General features: G+C 37.3%; 1 protein-coding gene across 1 annotated transcript; it reads left to right on the forward strand.

The window, feature by feature from the left end:
* The first annotated feature begins 2246 nt into the window (after positions 1–2246).
* On the forward strand, positions 2247–14180 carry LOC118223526 (NEDD4 family-interacting protein 2-like). The gene is made up of 8 exons (XM_035410178.1): positions 2247–2795; positions 4198–4354; positions 4992–5122; positions 5511–5598; positions 6567–6691; positions 7075–7141; positions 9718–9823; positions 12011–14180. The coding sequence occupies exons 1-7, from the start codon at positions 2760–2762 to the stop codon at positions 9819–9821; spliced, it is 708 nt and encodes a 235-aa protein (XP_035266069.1). The 5' UTR covers positions 2247–2759; the 3' UTR covers positions 9822–9823; positions 12011–14180.
* The last annotated feature ends 1310 nt before the right edge of the window (positions 14181–15490 follow it).

Genomic DNA, 15490 nt, shown 5'->3' on the forward strand with positions numbered 1-15490 from the left:
CATTTGGTTATCTGTAACTATGGGAGCATATCCACTCATAATTCTGTGAAGCCCAGAATTCCATGTGGGATAGGACCATTTAATTCACTCTGACACCAGGATTTCTCTTTCAGTAACCTTCTCTGCCAGTAGTCCCCCCTCAGTGGAACAGGACACAATGGACTTGAAAGGTCAGTGTAGCCATTTTATGTCTTTCAGTTAACACAATGAAGACAGCGTTGAAAGTATTGTAGCTTTAAGTTTTCTACAGTTTTATAGCTGCACGCAGGGTCATGTATACTTCCATCCTTTTATGAAACCATATCATCAGTAGTACAAACAGTGAATACTCTTATTATTACTCTCATTCATTTTAAGGTATACCCATTTAGAATGCTGTGGAAAGCTTTCAATTGTATATGTTTTGAAGCATTTACAATGCAAAAAGTAGTTTATTTCTGGACATTTTAAGAAGGCACTTAATGGAAGCTTTGTTAACCTTTTACATTAATTCTGACAAAAATGCCATGGTCAGTTTTCACTGGTGAAACTTTGAATTGTACCTGCTAGTCAATGAAGATTCCAACCTAAGGGATTAACTACCTGGTGTTTCCAGTTATGCAGGGATCCTGGAATTTATTTGTAGGAGCTACAATTCCATGTAAAAAATGTTCCATTGTAACACCCTTTCTCGGTTCTGTAAACAAATAGTATTGTGTATTTTCACAGATATGCATCTGAATATTTGGTCATGAAATCATTCCATATGAAATGTGGGGTTCTCATTACATGAGAAAGAATAATTAATGCACAAGCCACAAAGCAGTTTTATTGTCCAGCACTGCCCTCAAAAGGGCTACAGAGGAACTGCGTAAATATTAAAGCCACTGTTTCAGCTATGCAAAATTTCACCCTGCATGCTATAATATTAAACTGATTCCCTCCTAATCAAAACTGGAATATACCAAATGTGGATATCTATGAAAAAATACATACATAATACGCCACAAAAATTTACCATATTTTACTCTTCAGCTCTAGATGCAAAGAGTCCCATACTATTGCTAATACATCTGTTGCAATGGCAAATTTATATTTTGAAGCATCCCTAAGAGGTGCCCTGGATGTTATCTTAAGCTTTGTTTTTTGCCATTTCCCTGGATGGACCTGCAGTTCACACAGGCAACATTGCCTATACTGTAGGCTATTGTGTAGAGAAAACAAGCAGTATCACCTTCAACTGGAAAGGTAAACCCAGTTCCAGCAAAACTCAAAAAACATTCTGTATATGCAATGATGAGCCAAGAGAAAACTACTAATGTTATTTGCATTAGACAACTGTCTTTGTCTCACTAAAATCAGAACAAAAATAGCTTTTTTATTTAAATAAAATTAAAGTTAGTTGGTATTAATTGTCCTGCGCCCATCATTAATCATGTCCTTAAACATCTAGATTCAGAGAATGTAATGTATGTGCATTGCATCTGCTGAAGTGGCCCGCAGTCTACATGGGATTTAAACGTTTTTTTTTTTTTCTTTTGCTTAGTACGTGCTTACAGTCGTTTCCCTCTTTGGCTCTAGTTGCCCTGGAATTGACGACTTTGGGGAACATACAATGTCCTTTTGTATTGTATAGCCTTGTATAGCCTACTTCTTAAATTAACAGGTTACGTGCTGTTTGAGGTATTGCAGCCTGCTAACTTTCATGCATCAGCACAGTATTGTTGTCCATTCGCAAGAGGGTGTCAGCAACTACTACTGATAATATTCTCAGATATCTAATGCTGTAGTTTACAGAATTTATTAGGGCTGATTTACCTTGAAAAAGATGACCTACTTTTCAGAGGTATTTTCAAAATCCCTCTGAACCAGGCCAACTACAAATTATATAAAGCCAAAATTCTGCTGGTTCCATGAAACAATCAAGGTTGGTCATTTCCACTGCCTGGGTAAAGCCAAGAGTCCAAGTACAGAATTAGTAACTCAAAATAATAATAATAATAATAATACATAACCTGGAATGTATTTAAAAGACTACAACAATTGTTGTTCTGTTGTGTGCTTCCATCACTGTTGTGGATATATGTGTGTTTCAGTAACCTTTTTGTCACAATCATTAGGATAGGCATTTCAGAACAGAGGAGATCTGGGAGGCTTAAAGTTATGCTCACTCAGCATAACCTCAGTGATCCGCCCAGTGATGTTGTAGTGGTGCCAATTTGAGATCAGTATTGAATGAACAAGTTCTGCATTTTCAGGCACAAGGAATGTCGGAGTACTGGTAACCTGAAGCAGGCTAGTGGTAGTGAAGAAAAACGAGCACGTTCTTATACGAGCACTAACTAGATAATAACATTTACGGCTTTTATATATTAGAGTTAACGATTTATTTGTGAATGATTAGTAGATTCACTCATATTTGCAGAAAGGACCCATTTGTATAAAGTCTACGAAAGGACCTGATTTGGTATGGATGGGTGAACATAAAGAACCTTGCCAGCGCTATCACGTCCACTTGGTTTATAGATCAGTGTATCCTTGCGGATTTAAAAGCCCACCCACAGACGAAAAAAAAACAGTGTTTTTCAATGTCGTTTATATAATGCGGGCATGTAAATGATAGTGACCGATTAGTATACTGTGCTAAATCAAATTTAATTGGCTGTTTGAGTTACCTTCGAAATATTAGCCGGTCAGATAACGTCAGCTGTTATACGAGCTCGCTTGGACGACTGTTCGTTGAGCTAGTTAGCTTGGTAGCTATCTAGCTACGTGACAAAATGGAACATCACCAGGCAGCGAGTCGATATCAAGTGGTAAGAAAAACAACATTAATTACTAATTCTCAGTGAGTTTACCAAAACTGAGACAAAATTAAACGGCGTGTGGCAACGGTAGTAGGTAACATGCAATTTGGTGTGACTGTCTCCCATGGTTCATTAGCTAACGTTAGCAGTTTTAAGTTGCTAGCTGCGTCTTTGTTGCTCACTTCCGCATTTCCTTGCTGGTTAGTAGCTTTGCTTTGGCATTGAATTACTTGTTGGCTCGCTCACCGTGTCACGTAACCTTACTGCAGCATCACATGGATGATTAATATCTTTGACAAGCAAGCTAGACAACAACTATGTTGTTCTTTATAATGTAACTGACGATAAACAGCGGCAACGACGTTATCTCGGGTCTGTTTCTCTGCCTCAGATAAAGGGAACGACACCGATTGCTAGCTAGGCTATGATGAGTTATATTATTATATATTATATCGATATGTAACTTATGTTCATTTAAAAAAAAAAAAGCTTACTTTACGGACAATTATCGACCAGTGTTTTCACCACACATTAGGTTGTGTTAGCTAGATCTACAGGACGTGTTCAATGCAGTCAGTTCTTACGCCGGTTCCTATGGGGAGACGTACTAGATATCTAACGTAATAAGCTGTCCATTGCTTTGACGTTAGTTGTTTACTAACGTAGTGCTAGCTAACGTTAAGCAGAGAATAGTGATTATGAATTATATAGTTGGCAGTCTCCGGATGATTGGGGAAGCAGTTGTGGGTTACACATGCTGCATTGACGTTACAGTATCTCACAGTTAATATGGATAGGAATGGTCACACCTCACTCTTAGGGCAATAAGAAGGTACGAGACAACATCATTGCCTTATGAACATTTTAGAACAGTTAGAGCAAATAACACGGTTCCTACATATATTGACCACTGTACAGTTGCGTGGTGCCACGAACGAATCCAACCCCTGTCCAAAACTTTGTCTATTTACTAAATTTAAATGTGCTGGGTGAGGTGGCCAAATTAAGCTAATCTTTATTTTACTACATACATAATTATCAATAAGCACTTGTTAAGCATGTGTAATTTGTGGGCGAAGGACCAGAGGTGCTGAAACACCCTTTGGTCTTGTTCTGGCTATTATTATTATTATTATTATTATTATTAAAGTTGTATTTGTCAGTGATCATAAGGATATGTGCATAAACATGATTTTTGAGTTATGAATATTAAAATCAATTAAAAAAACAAAAACAAAAAATACAAAATGTATGAATAGGTTAATTACATTTTGTAAGAAAACACTTGTTCCCCACTAAACCTGCAAACTTCAGGTCACAATCCAGCTCCCTGACCAATTCAGTCTTCAGTAGTGAGTCTCTGATGAATATGCACCAATGACGATTGTCTGTTCCATATTTTTGTGTCCAGTTGCACAATGAGGACGACCCCTCCGAAGGGGCCTCCGGTACTGACACGCCCTCCTGCACCCAGGCGGACCCTCGTGCAGAAGGCAGTGTGCCAGTAGACCCCGATGCCCCACCGCCTTCATACGCCAGCGTTACACTGGGAGCCAGTGCACCTCCAGGTGCTCCATGTCCTCTTTTCCTGACCGTAGAAACACTTCATAGTACTGCTTTTAATGGGGATTTACAGCCAGTTATTTTTTGTTGGTCCTCACGTGCACAATAATTTACTCATGTCTTTTCTAATCTGTCGTACACAGTGCTTTGGTCCACAGCAAAGAAAATGTAAAGAACCTGAACTCAAGCAGTTTCCTGGGTATAACTCATCCCCTTTTCTCCAGTGTTGGGAATGGATTTGGAAAATGCAATGTTGCTGTTAAATGAAAGCAACAGTTCAGTTTGTCTTAAATGGTGTGATTGTGATTTCAAAAATCTATTATAGATAAAATAATTTATTTTTCAGGATTGCACACCTTCCAGTTCAAAACACTCCCCCATTTATGTAAGAGATTGGAAGAGAAGCCATTATCACTTGAATGGTTTTTTGAAAGTACAGATGAAAGATTTAAATTTGAAGCAAGAAAAAAAAAGTTACACCAATTCTGAGAGTATCAAAACATAGGATGTTATACTTGATGGTGAAGTTCCCCTTTAACTTGTAAATTAGCATGGTATTGGTGTCATGCATGCTGCAAATTCTGCATTTGGCATGTTTTTTCTGTTCTACTGTGGAAAACATTCCACATTATGTTCCCACAGAAAACAACTTTCAGTGTGAGTTCCCTGTGCCACCCCCGTACAGTGTTGCTACCTCCTTGCCCACCTATGATGAAGCAGAGAATGCCAAAGCTGCAGCCATGGCAACTGCCACAGTGGGGGTGGTGCAGCGGGTAAATGCTTCCCTGCTCATTTATTTAATTCTCAGCATTTTTAAAATAGAATTTTCAATACTGGGGTATTTATTGGACATCCGAACCTAATTGGGTATTGGGTCATTTTGTGTTCTTTTATTTATTTATTTATTTATTTATGTATTACCAATAGATGCATTTTTTTATATAAGACCTTTGTAAATAAAGTTTGTTGTTGAGATGACTGCAAATACAATATGTTGGTGTAATATATGAAGTCTCATGGTAAATGGCTAAATATTGTGCATGAATATAAGCAGCCTAAATTCAGACATTATTATAATCAAATTTGGTGTAAAGGAGAAATATGCCATTGGATGCTGCTTGACCATGTGCTTTGTCAGCTACTTTTTCTGTTTTCATCTAGGAGGATGTTTTTCCACCTCGAGAGGACTTCAGTGATGCTGATCAGCTAAAAATTGGCAATGATGGGATATTTATGTTGGCCTTCTTCAGTAAGTCACACATTTTTGCTGAGCTAAATTTTGTTGTGTATTTTCCATTTGCCCTAGTACATCCATATACATTATTTGAATATGATACCATTTTAAACCAAATTCTGAAGTGTGAACACTTAATACTACGGCCCCATCTGGTGGTGTTTATGTGAAATGTCAATGAGTGTCAATTTCAAGCATAGTTTTGCTTTCCAAATAAAATGGGCTGTGTGATGATTCATATTTATAAAATCAAATTCCAAAAAGAAAGTGTAAGTGATGTCCAAATTATTAGTGTAGGCATATATTTTTAACAAAGCTTTTAGGATTGAGCTACACAAATGGCACCAGAGACCAATAGAATAAAAGACTGTGATACTGCATTTTTAGTGTAGAGCTATACTGTTCAAGCACATTTGAACAACCATAAAGCAAGAAATCTTTCCATATTTGCTAGAACTGCTGACTGTGGCTTTTGATTACTGCCTTCTGAAACTACAATGCATTCAATGTAGTAATTTCACAGAGCTGGATATTTGGTTACAGTGTCATTTTAAAGCTTTGTGCACTACTGTTTATAATGAACATTGAACCTGTAATGCAAAGTTGTAATGACTAAGGTTATTTGTTGGATGCTGTTCTGTTGTGTTTGCAGTCTGCCTAATGCACTGCAAATGAGTCCAGAGTTCTGGTCCTGGAGAGTTGCAGGTACAGCTGGTTTTGGTTAATCAATCTGTCAAAGCAGTTGATTACACAGTTATCTCATCCCACCTGGTTTCATGGGTTTGAATTGGTGGCTGATGTAATGGTAAAATAATGGTAAAAAACAAAAACTAACATACCTTGTGGCTCTCCAGTGCCAGTTTGGTAAGTCTTTATTTAATGGGGTCTATTTCACAAAAGTGAAATTGAAATGAGTGTATTTGTTTGTTTTGCAATGCTGTTATTACAGGAATATGGCCTTCTCTGTGTTTTTGTAAAAACAGTGGCCTTTCTTTTCAACTGGATCGGGTTCTGCCTGTCTTTCTGCCTGACCAACACTATCGCAGGCAGATACGGCGCCATCTGTGGGTTCGGGCTGTCCCTGATCAAGTGGATCCTGATCGTCAGGGTGGGTTTATCAGACAACAATCTGAATCTGAGAATCACCAGATTCACAACATAAGCTACTTAAATCATGCTTCTACTAATTAAACTGTTTTACCAGTTACATGCAATGTGCTTAAAAAAGCAAAGTTATGGAAAATCAGTGGACAACATCATTGATTGATGCAGTGAAGCTGTTGCATCTGTTCTATTAGTATTCACATGGCTTTTGATGGCCTGAGCTGTGCGAGCAGATATGTGACTTGTAAACAATGGCAGCTTTTTATAATGTTAGCGTGCTTCACAAGCTCTGAATGTTTTACCTGTGAGAGGACATCTATAAATATGTTACCATTGTCCACAAAACTAACATTGGTATTCCTTTGTGGGTTTATTTTCTTGTTTTAGTTTTCTGATTATTTCAATGGATATTTCAATGGACAATATTGGCTCTGGTGGATATTTCTCATTCTTGGTGAGTTAACATTCTAATGTGAATTAAATGTAATTTGAATATGGAAGTGGTATTGCTGCTTTGTGTCAGTCCAGTATTCAGAAAAAGTCCTTATATAAACATTATCTTGCCAAAAATGGTCATTTTTAAATACTGAAATGGCCTTTAAAAACTGCAAAGCAGGTCACATTGACATCTAGTTCTGTGCTTCCATCAAGTGATTAAATCTCTCCGGTGCTGTGTCCAGTGGTAAGGAACTAGGATGCATGTTGGTGTCTTGTATTACCGAGATCACGCTGCTAAAAATAGTCTGTGAACTGTGTGATGAGTTTTGCGAATGTTTAAGCTTCTCACGTGTAAATCTTAATCCTAATGGTAATATTTATCTCTCAGAAGCTGTAGTCCATAGGTCTTATGTTTGAAAAATAAGTTTCAATATATTTGGCTAAAGTAACTGTAAGAAAAAATGTAATTATATTTTGTCAGAAATGAAATGTGCAAAGCAGCTAAACAAAAAGAGTATTGCAGACCCTTACCTTTAATGGAGAATAACAGATGGAGACAGAATAACAGGTAGACAATAAATTCTTGTTATTTTTTCCCTTAAAATGGGGACGGTACCTCACATAGACAGATGGCAGAATTAAAAAGTGAGAGATGGGTCTATGTATTGCAAATTCCAGATTCATTAAACTCCTGCGGAACTGTTTACTGTTCACTGTTGGCTTCCACTTTTTGCATTTAGCAACTGGGAGAAAAGTAGACCTTAACCAAAATGCCTGTCCTGTGTTTATTTTGCGATCCCTCTCAGTGTGGACTGTGTGGCTATGGGTATCCAATTTATTCATGCAAGCCAGTCCCCCAAATGATAGAAGGCACCTTTGGTGCATGCTAACGTTCCCTGCTGACTGGGTCTAAGCATTTCTGCAGCCTGCTGGACAGAAGACGTTATTTCTGTGCCAAAATCTTTTTCTCCGGCTCCCCAACTTGTTTTCTTTTGTTAAAATGGGTTTAGAAACTTGAAAACTGCAAGCCTCCTTATTCCTGCAGTAGCACCCCCATTTGTATGAGATGGGCGTATTCTTACCAAAAAAGCCAAGTGTGTGGCAGAGCTTCAGCTCTGAACCCAGAACTTGCTTAAGAAACTTTGCCGTAAATGCGTTGTGAAAAGATCCATTTTAATGAAAAGCTCCTGAATTCTCCAGGCCTCTTTCAGAGCAGATTCGCCGCAATGCTGTGGCCTTTCAAAGGAACTTCTGTTTCGTTCGCCTTTGTCTCAGACAGTGAAAATGAAAGCAAACTTGGAATTCCTTCGCAAATAAATTCATGTTTGTGCGGCTCCTGAGTGGGGTACCGAAAGTTACTTTGCCGTGTTTGAATCGGCGCACTCGCCTACTTTTGAGTATACTTGTGGAGTGCGCTGGATGAGAAAGTAGGCAGAATTTTCTTTAAATGTAGTGGACTTAAAATTCAAGGATGATATAACCTCCTCATTTCTGGGGTTTTGCAGAGTATATTCAGGAACATACTTTTCGGGAAGTAAGTGACCATTTTGGTACCATAAACGTGATGCACAGCTTCACTGTTTCCTTGAACAACAACAACAACAACAACGAAACGTGAGAATGGCTGCGCAAGGGTCTTGCGCAGCAAACTTGCGTCACTTCCACAGTACGGTTGGCAGAGAGTGTGAGGGATTATTTTTACATACTGTGCCAAACGGTATGCAGTCTGCTTAGTAGATGGTACATACTTTGGGGACACATACTTAGGAGCCTGATTTTGACACTGCCCTTGTGAGGAGGGCAGACTGTAGTTGTGGTTTGACGTTCCAAATTGTAAAATTGTGGTGATTTACTTTTTATTTTTATTTTTTGAGTCCGTTTGTTGCTTCATGCAGACTAAAATTCTGTTGGTTTCATGTTTGTTTTTAAATTGTGCTTGGTTTGCTAGCTATTCACCTGTATTTACAATACACAGCATGATAAAATATGACACTGCTGAGTCAAAACACCTTAAGTGGTATTCCAATATTTGTGCCATAGAAATTGGACATGAATGAAAGTTGTCTCCTTCTGTGGATGACACCATCTTTTTGAAAACGATAGGTGTTATTGACATCTCAAGAACGCCAGGCGGCAGAGTACTTCTGAAAATAAGGGAGTGTGTGCTTCTCTTTAATCGAGTCATTTCCAGTTGTGCTTGTATGCATCCTTGTTTGTACTTTGCACCTTTTCAGTGAACCTCAATCACAAGCTCAGTTTGGTTCCAAACGGTCAGAGACCACACGTGGCGGTCTAGCTTCAGTAGCTTTATATCACACCCAGGTGTCACTGCCTCTCTGTCAGAGGTTTTGCATTTCCTGCTCCAGTGAGCTAAACCGCTTAAAGTAGTCATAACTGGGTGTGTGAAAGTGCATTTGGTTTTTTGAAGATTCATCTTATCAGAGTTTTTTTTTTTTTTGTTAATAAACCAGTTCATATAAATATGGCTCAATAATTAGCATTTTGTGATTATTTTCTTAGCAGGCAGCTAAACTAGTACCTTTTTATTGAGAAGTCATGGTTCTACTCATGTTATCTCTGTCCCTTTTGCAGGCCTCCTGCTCTTCTTCAGAGGGTTTGTGAGCTATCTGAAAGTGCGCAACATGTCTGAGAGTATGGCCACATCCCACAGAGCACGTTTCTTCTTTCTGTACTAGAGGTAAGGAAATGGTTTCCTCATCTACACTATTCATTGAAATATTCAGCCAGTGAAAGCGATGAACTTCTAATTTGTATGTTTTTTCTTTTTGTTTTTTTAAAGAATATTTTATAGTTGACTGATTAAAATTTAAAATGGTTTCAATAGATTAAAATCTTATTTCATTATCATCATGAGAAAAGCAGGTTTTTGTGAAAAGCAGTCATTTCTAACCAGCGATATCATGTCAATGGAGGAGAGTGAAAGGTGGGAATTAAAATATAAATTGAGATGCAGGTAGGAAGAAGAGGTTTGTGTAAATAGCACTGCCTGCTGAGTATTTGATCAGTGTCCAAGCTGACGAGTCCCTAATATGGCCTATTCCTACTACAGCAAGTGCTGTAAAGTGAAACTTCCTGGAGATCTCTCGATCTGATTGTCTGTGTTCAGGGATTAACACGTGTTGTTTATTGGTATTATCTCAGTGGTCTTTTTATTCAGCACTCTCCTGTAGTTAATAAGACTCAAACAGTTTGTTTCTTTCAATCAAAGGAAATTGTCCGTTCTTCTGTTGAACTAATTCTCAGCCAATGTAGCACATCTTTCCAATGGCTTTAGTAAGGCTGGGTGATATGGCCAAAATGTATTTCTTTTGCATATATACAGTATGACGGTGTTTGGTTTTCTAATGTAACTTACACAGGAGTAAACTGGAATATACTGTAACTGTATAAAAATAAGGATAAATCAATAATATTCAATGGTAATGGTACATTTCTTTTTTTTTTTTTGTTAGGAACACTGAATTAAAAAAATAAATTGGATATCCTAGTAAACATACTGTTAGCCTACTAGACAAAATATTCAAGAAAAAAAAATTCACGCTTCAAGGTTTGGAATTAAAAGATAAAGTATACCTCATGTAGGGCTTGGCAGTAAACCATATTTACTATTATCAAATGCGTTTTTTTTTTTTTTTTTCTCTAAGCAGTAATCATGCCATACAGCATATTGGCTTTCTTTCGTCTTTTTTTCTTTAATCATACCTGGTGCAGTGGTAGTGAACATCCAAACGAGAATAATTTTTTTTTTTTTTTAAACACTCATTTCAATTTGGTGTTGATAAGACATCCACTCAGCAGCATGGCCTTGTAGCTTCCACATCATTGACAAAAACACATGATCAAATGAAGAAAGATAATTGTTATTACAAAAAAAACATTTGAGCACTAGTAAACACTACTTCCATGTATTCCTTCATTTAAAAGTACAGCTAGAGGTTTCCACAAACTTCTCTGCATGTGTTGTTTACATCACAAATTATTTATCACGCTGTTGGAATGTCCAATTTTTTATATTCACTGGATGAAAAACAAAATACAGTTGATCATGGTACTGAAAAGCCCTTGCTTGAATTGATACTGGTATGCACAAAATACATTTTTATTGCCCAGCCCTAGATTTTAGGCTTACCTTTATCCTTCGACAGCTCATTTAAATTCCAAAATTTAGCTGCAAGCAGCAATGTCAGAAGCCAAGCAGCAAGGGTGAGCGGTAGCGCACGGGGGTATTTTGCCATGAACTGAAAACCAAATACCATCCATACCAACTTTGTTGTGTATTGGATGTAGGGGTACGTGTGTAATGATTATATTTTGAAAAACTGAAATTTTGATGTGGTGCTGTTTTGCCACCTAGGGTGGTAGTGGCACAAAATTTGATACACACAACCTACACAAGTCCCTCTTCAATTTATACATTTCAAAACATTTTCAATAGAGGCTGGATTTAAAGTCCAAATGTATTTCCCACAATCACAATCATTATAAAAGCGTAAGATGCAAGGGTACATAACTGAGCTTTTGGAGATGCCAGAAAGGTGTATTTCCGTCACTAATTAGCAAAGCTAACATTACTTCCATCTGCAGCCGTTAGCAAGCCGTTAGCAAGCAGCCTATAGATATTGTCTTCACACTTGTGTACTGGACACATAGGGATGAAATTCATATCGATCTGATCGTCTAACCATGGGTAAGATTACCAAAAGGCAAATTTCCCAAAAAAGTTGGACTATACCTTTAAGGAGAAGAAGCCAAATATGTGTTGAATGTTTCCCAGCTCACAGTCAGAAAACTCTTAGTCATAACTGTGCAACTGCAAGTTTGCTCACAAATTTCTCTGTTTGGTTTTATTTCTTTTCCTCTCAAGGTTGTGGCACCTGTGATTTCTCCTTTCAATCAACCCTGTGATTTCATCATCTACATTGTCTGCCAAAAACTGACTCAAGGCCACAGGAAAAGCAGAAAAAAAAATTCACATGTACTATAATATCTTTATAGTAAAGCGGTTAATATATTTGATTGTCGCTATTTGGTTCTGTTTAATTCATGTGAATTGCCAAATGTATCAAAGTTGTTGCAACTGTGCAATTTAATGCCACAATTTGCTTAACATACTTAATTTCCTTTTCCTTAATATAATTACCTGATCATGGTTCAGTAACTGACAACTCAGTTTCCAGTTTTTTTTTGGTGTTAAACAAAATTCACCTCTAAGGAGTTTTTGCTTTTCTTTTACTGTGGGTGTGTATGCAAATTGATCATTGAGCCACATTTGCAAGCTGCTTACAGGCTTACAACAATTTATGCCAATCAATGAATGCACTATTTGCAAAAATGTATTTATTTTTTTCTTGGTTGTGACTGGTTTAGACCAGTTAGTATATCCATGTCTAGCTTTTTCAGTCAGTTTTTGAATGTAACTTTTTGTTGTATTTTGTTGGCCTTGTGCCTTGAGCAATTTATAATTCAGTTTTTATATCTGCACAAAATGTGGTCTTGAATATACACAGAAATGTGACGTTCAGACAAAAAAAAAACATGACTTGGAATAGTCGTGTCCCAAAAATTTGATAGGGCTACTGTATTTTAGCTTCATAGCAATATCCATGTGTCATGCAGTGCTAGGTGTAGAATATACAAACATAGTAATACTAGCTGGACAGTTTAACAAATCAGTAAATGCAACTTTAATTATACATTTGTTTAGGTAAGAGATAAATGCTTACTGCAGTATATTTGCATGTAAGCGAACTGTCTGTTTTAATCTAAGCAATAGCAATATTTCCACATCTGTGTCAATGCTGGGTGAGTAAGTGCATGCCAGTGTTTTTTTTTTCCTTTACCAGCTTCTTCTGGGCTTTGGTGGGGCCTTGGTCACACCTTCTGTGTGCCTCAAGCCTGCAGTTTTAACCCTTCTTATGCAGGTGGTCCTCAATGGGCCATTTGGGTGGCAAGTAAATGGTGGAAATGGGTGGGGGCATCACAGGAAACTTGTCATCAATATGTGGCAATATGGGTTTATGACATCAACACCAAGAAGCTTTGCATGGGAGGGTGTTCAGATTGACAATAATAGCTCTGAGACCCAGTGGTGGACAAACAATTTGCCAGGAGCTTGAGTTTTTTGGCATTAGGCTTTTGGCTTGACATGGTTGGGCCTGGCAGTGGAAATACAGCTGTGGCTGGTGCATGCTCAAAATACAGTAGGATAGATTAAATTGTCTTGTTTTCTTTATTTGTTTATTTTGCTGTCACTCATGAAATACATGTACCTGTGAATCTAAACATAGAGGCATATAATTAATCATGTTATGCGGCATCTACGATGCAAAGCTGTTTGGTAACTGGGATTCTGGTATTTACTTAATTGCTACATGAAAATGGAACAACTGAATGTTTGTGTTTTTTTTCCAGCAGGCCGATTTTACTGGAAATTAAAACTGTAATATAAGATTTGGAACTATTCATTTATAGTTTAATGTTTTTTTTCTGCATAATTGGCAATATCGAGAAACAAACGGCCTATTTTATATTGATTCCCCTACTACTAAATTGGCATTATTTAACAGGAACATAAAATATTTGGTTTATTTATTTACTTAAATGAAATTGTATGAACTTTGATGTCTTCTGTGTATTTGCAAGAATGCTGAAATTATTTAATATTGTCCCGTGCCCCCATAGCGTCCTCCTGTATGCACTATATAAGTCTTAGCATTAAAAAAAGTCCAAACAAGTGCATTGTTGATTAACTGGTTGAAATATTGAGATTTGTGGTCTTGAGTAAATGTTTGTAAAACAGATCAAGTTTTTATGAGAATTATCGACTTGAGACAATCGTTTGCTTACTGTAATTTCTTGAAAAAAAAATGTCTTTCAACATGTCAAAGTTCAGTGTGCCCTCTAAGTTATTTAAATTAAATTTAAAGAGTTTACACAAATTTAAAGTGCTGTCCATCTAAAATGGAAAAAATAATGAAATTCTATTATTAATATGCTATTACTGTATATGGACTAAGTATTACATGTGCGTTTAATCATCAATGAAAAGTATTTGGGGTGCTTTGTTTTTTCACAGTTGTTTGTCATGACATTACATTCATTACATTACAGGCATTTAGCTGATGCAGTTATCCAGAGACGACCTACACAACTTTTTACATTGCATCCATTTATACAGCTGGTTATATACTGAAGCAATGCATGCTAAGTACCGTGCCCAACGGCAGTGTCGTACCTGGGAATCGAACCTATGAGGTTACAGGACCAGCTCCTTAGCCAGTATGCTACACTGCCGCCCATGACGCTCATAAGCATATGTTTGTAAACTTAAACAATACTCAGATTACCTTTACAGCACAGTGGGCTCTTGAAAAAAGAAATTTGTTCTTGGTATGGAATGTGAAAGTTACAAAGACTTAAGATACCTGGGGCCCAATTTGACCATGCACACTTAGCCTTTGTGCAGATCTGGGGCCGTATTCACAAAAAATTCACAACAAGCATCGTTGTCATACCCAGTGAGTTGATATGTGGGAAAATGGAATTTCTAAATAAAAAAAAACTCTTAGAGTTACATCTGTGCTCATTTATAGAATGCAATTGGCCACGCACACCTCAAATCTGAATAATAGAGGGAACAGGGCGAGAGCTACAGTAAATGGCTAAGTAAGCAGCATTACCAGCATGGTTAATCCCAATGTCGACATCGTCAAGACCAGTAAGGTGGAAAATCCAATTTCCAATGCTCCAGATGGGTCGCAGCTTTATAATTTCGAGCCTGCTAGACATTAGATGAATTTAAAACACCTATTGTGACTGAATTTTCTTGTGGGGAAAAAAAATATTGACTTTGTATTTTGACCATATTATTACCATTGATAAACATGGAAACTGGTGGCTGAAACACCTACAAATGCAAAATGTTTGGTCATTTAAAAAATAAAAAGTTTTGCAAAAAAAAAAAAAAAATGCATATATATCTTATGGTCATAGGCAGCAATGCTACTAGAGAGAATTTTTGGCTCATCCAAAATAAAAAACGAACCCTTGTCCTAACCTTTCTTCAAGCTGCTGAACACGACCGTAAACATGCCTCAACCCTCAGACTTACCGTTTTCCGAACCCTAACCCTAGCTGAACCCTAATTTGAGCCCTAAAGCCTAATTGAAGCCATAGGTAACTTTGAAAACATCCTATTACTCATTTAAAATGAATGAAAAACAAAGTAAATGTTATGAATACTATACTGAAGCCAACCACACTGGCACTAGTGAGCAACGTTTCTCAACAAGACAAGGAAGTGAGCTTGGGTGAACCCTGTGTTTTCTTATAGCTTAAGAGGTCT

The sequence above is a fragment of the Anguilla anguilla genome, chromosome 3 (assembly GCF_013347855.1).
Source record: "Anguilla anguilla isolate fAngAng1 chromosome 3, fAngAng1.pri, whole genome shotgun sequence".
NCBI classification, from domain to species: Eukaryota; Metazoa; Chordata; class Actinopteri; order Anguilliformes; family Anguillidae; genus Anguilla; species Anguilla anguilla.

What these genes read in the sequence shown, in the direction of transcription:
- LOC118223526 (XM_035410178.1), top strand. Translation starts at nt 2,760, where the DNA reads ATGGAACATCACCAGGCAGCGAGTCGATATCAAGTG. An exon ending in ATTTATGTTGGCCTTCTTCA is followed by an intron (nt 5,599 to 6,566) that starts GTAAGTCACACA and finishes TTGTAAAAACAG; the next exon opens with TGGCCTTTCTTTTCAACTGG. An exon ending in GTGGATATTTCTCATTCTTG is followed by an intron (nt 7,142 to 9,717) that starts GTGAGTTAACAT and finishes TCCCTTTTGCAG; the next exon opens with GCCTCCTGCTCTTCTTCAGA.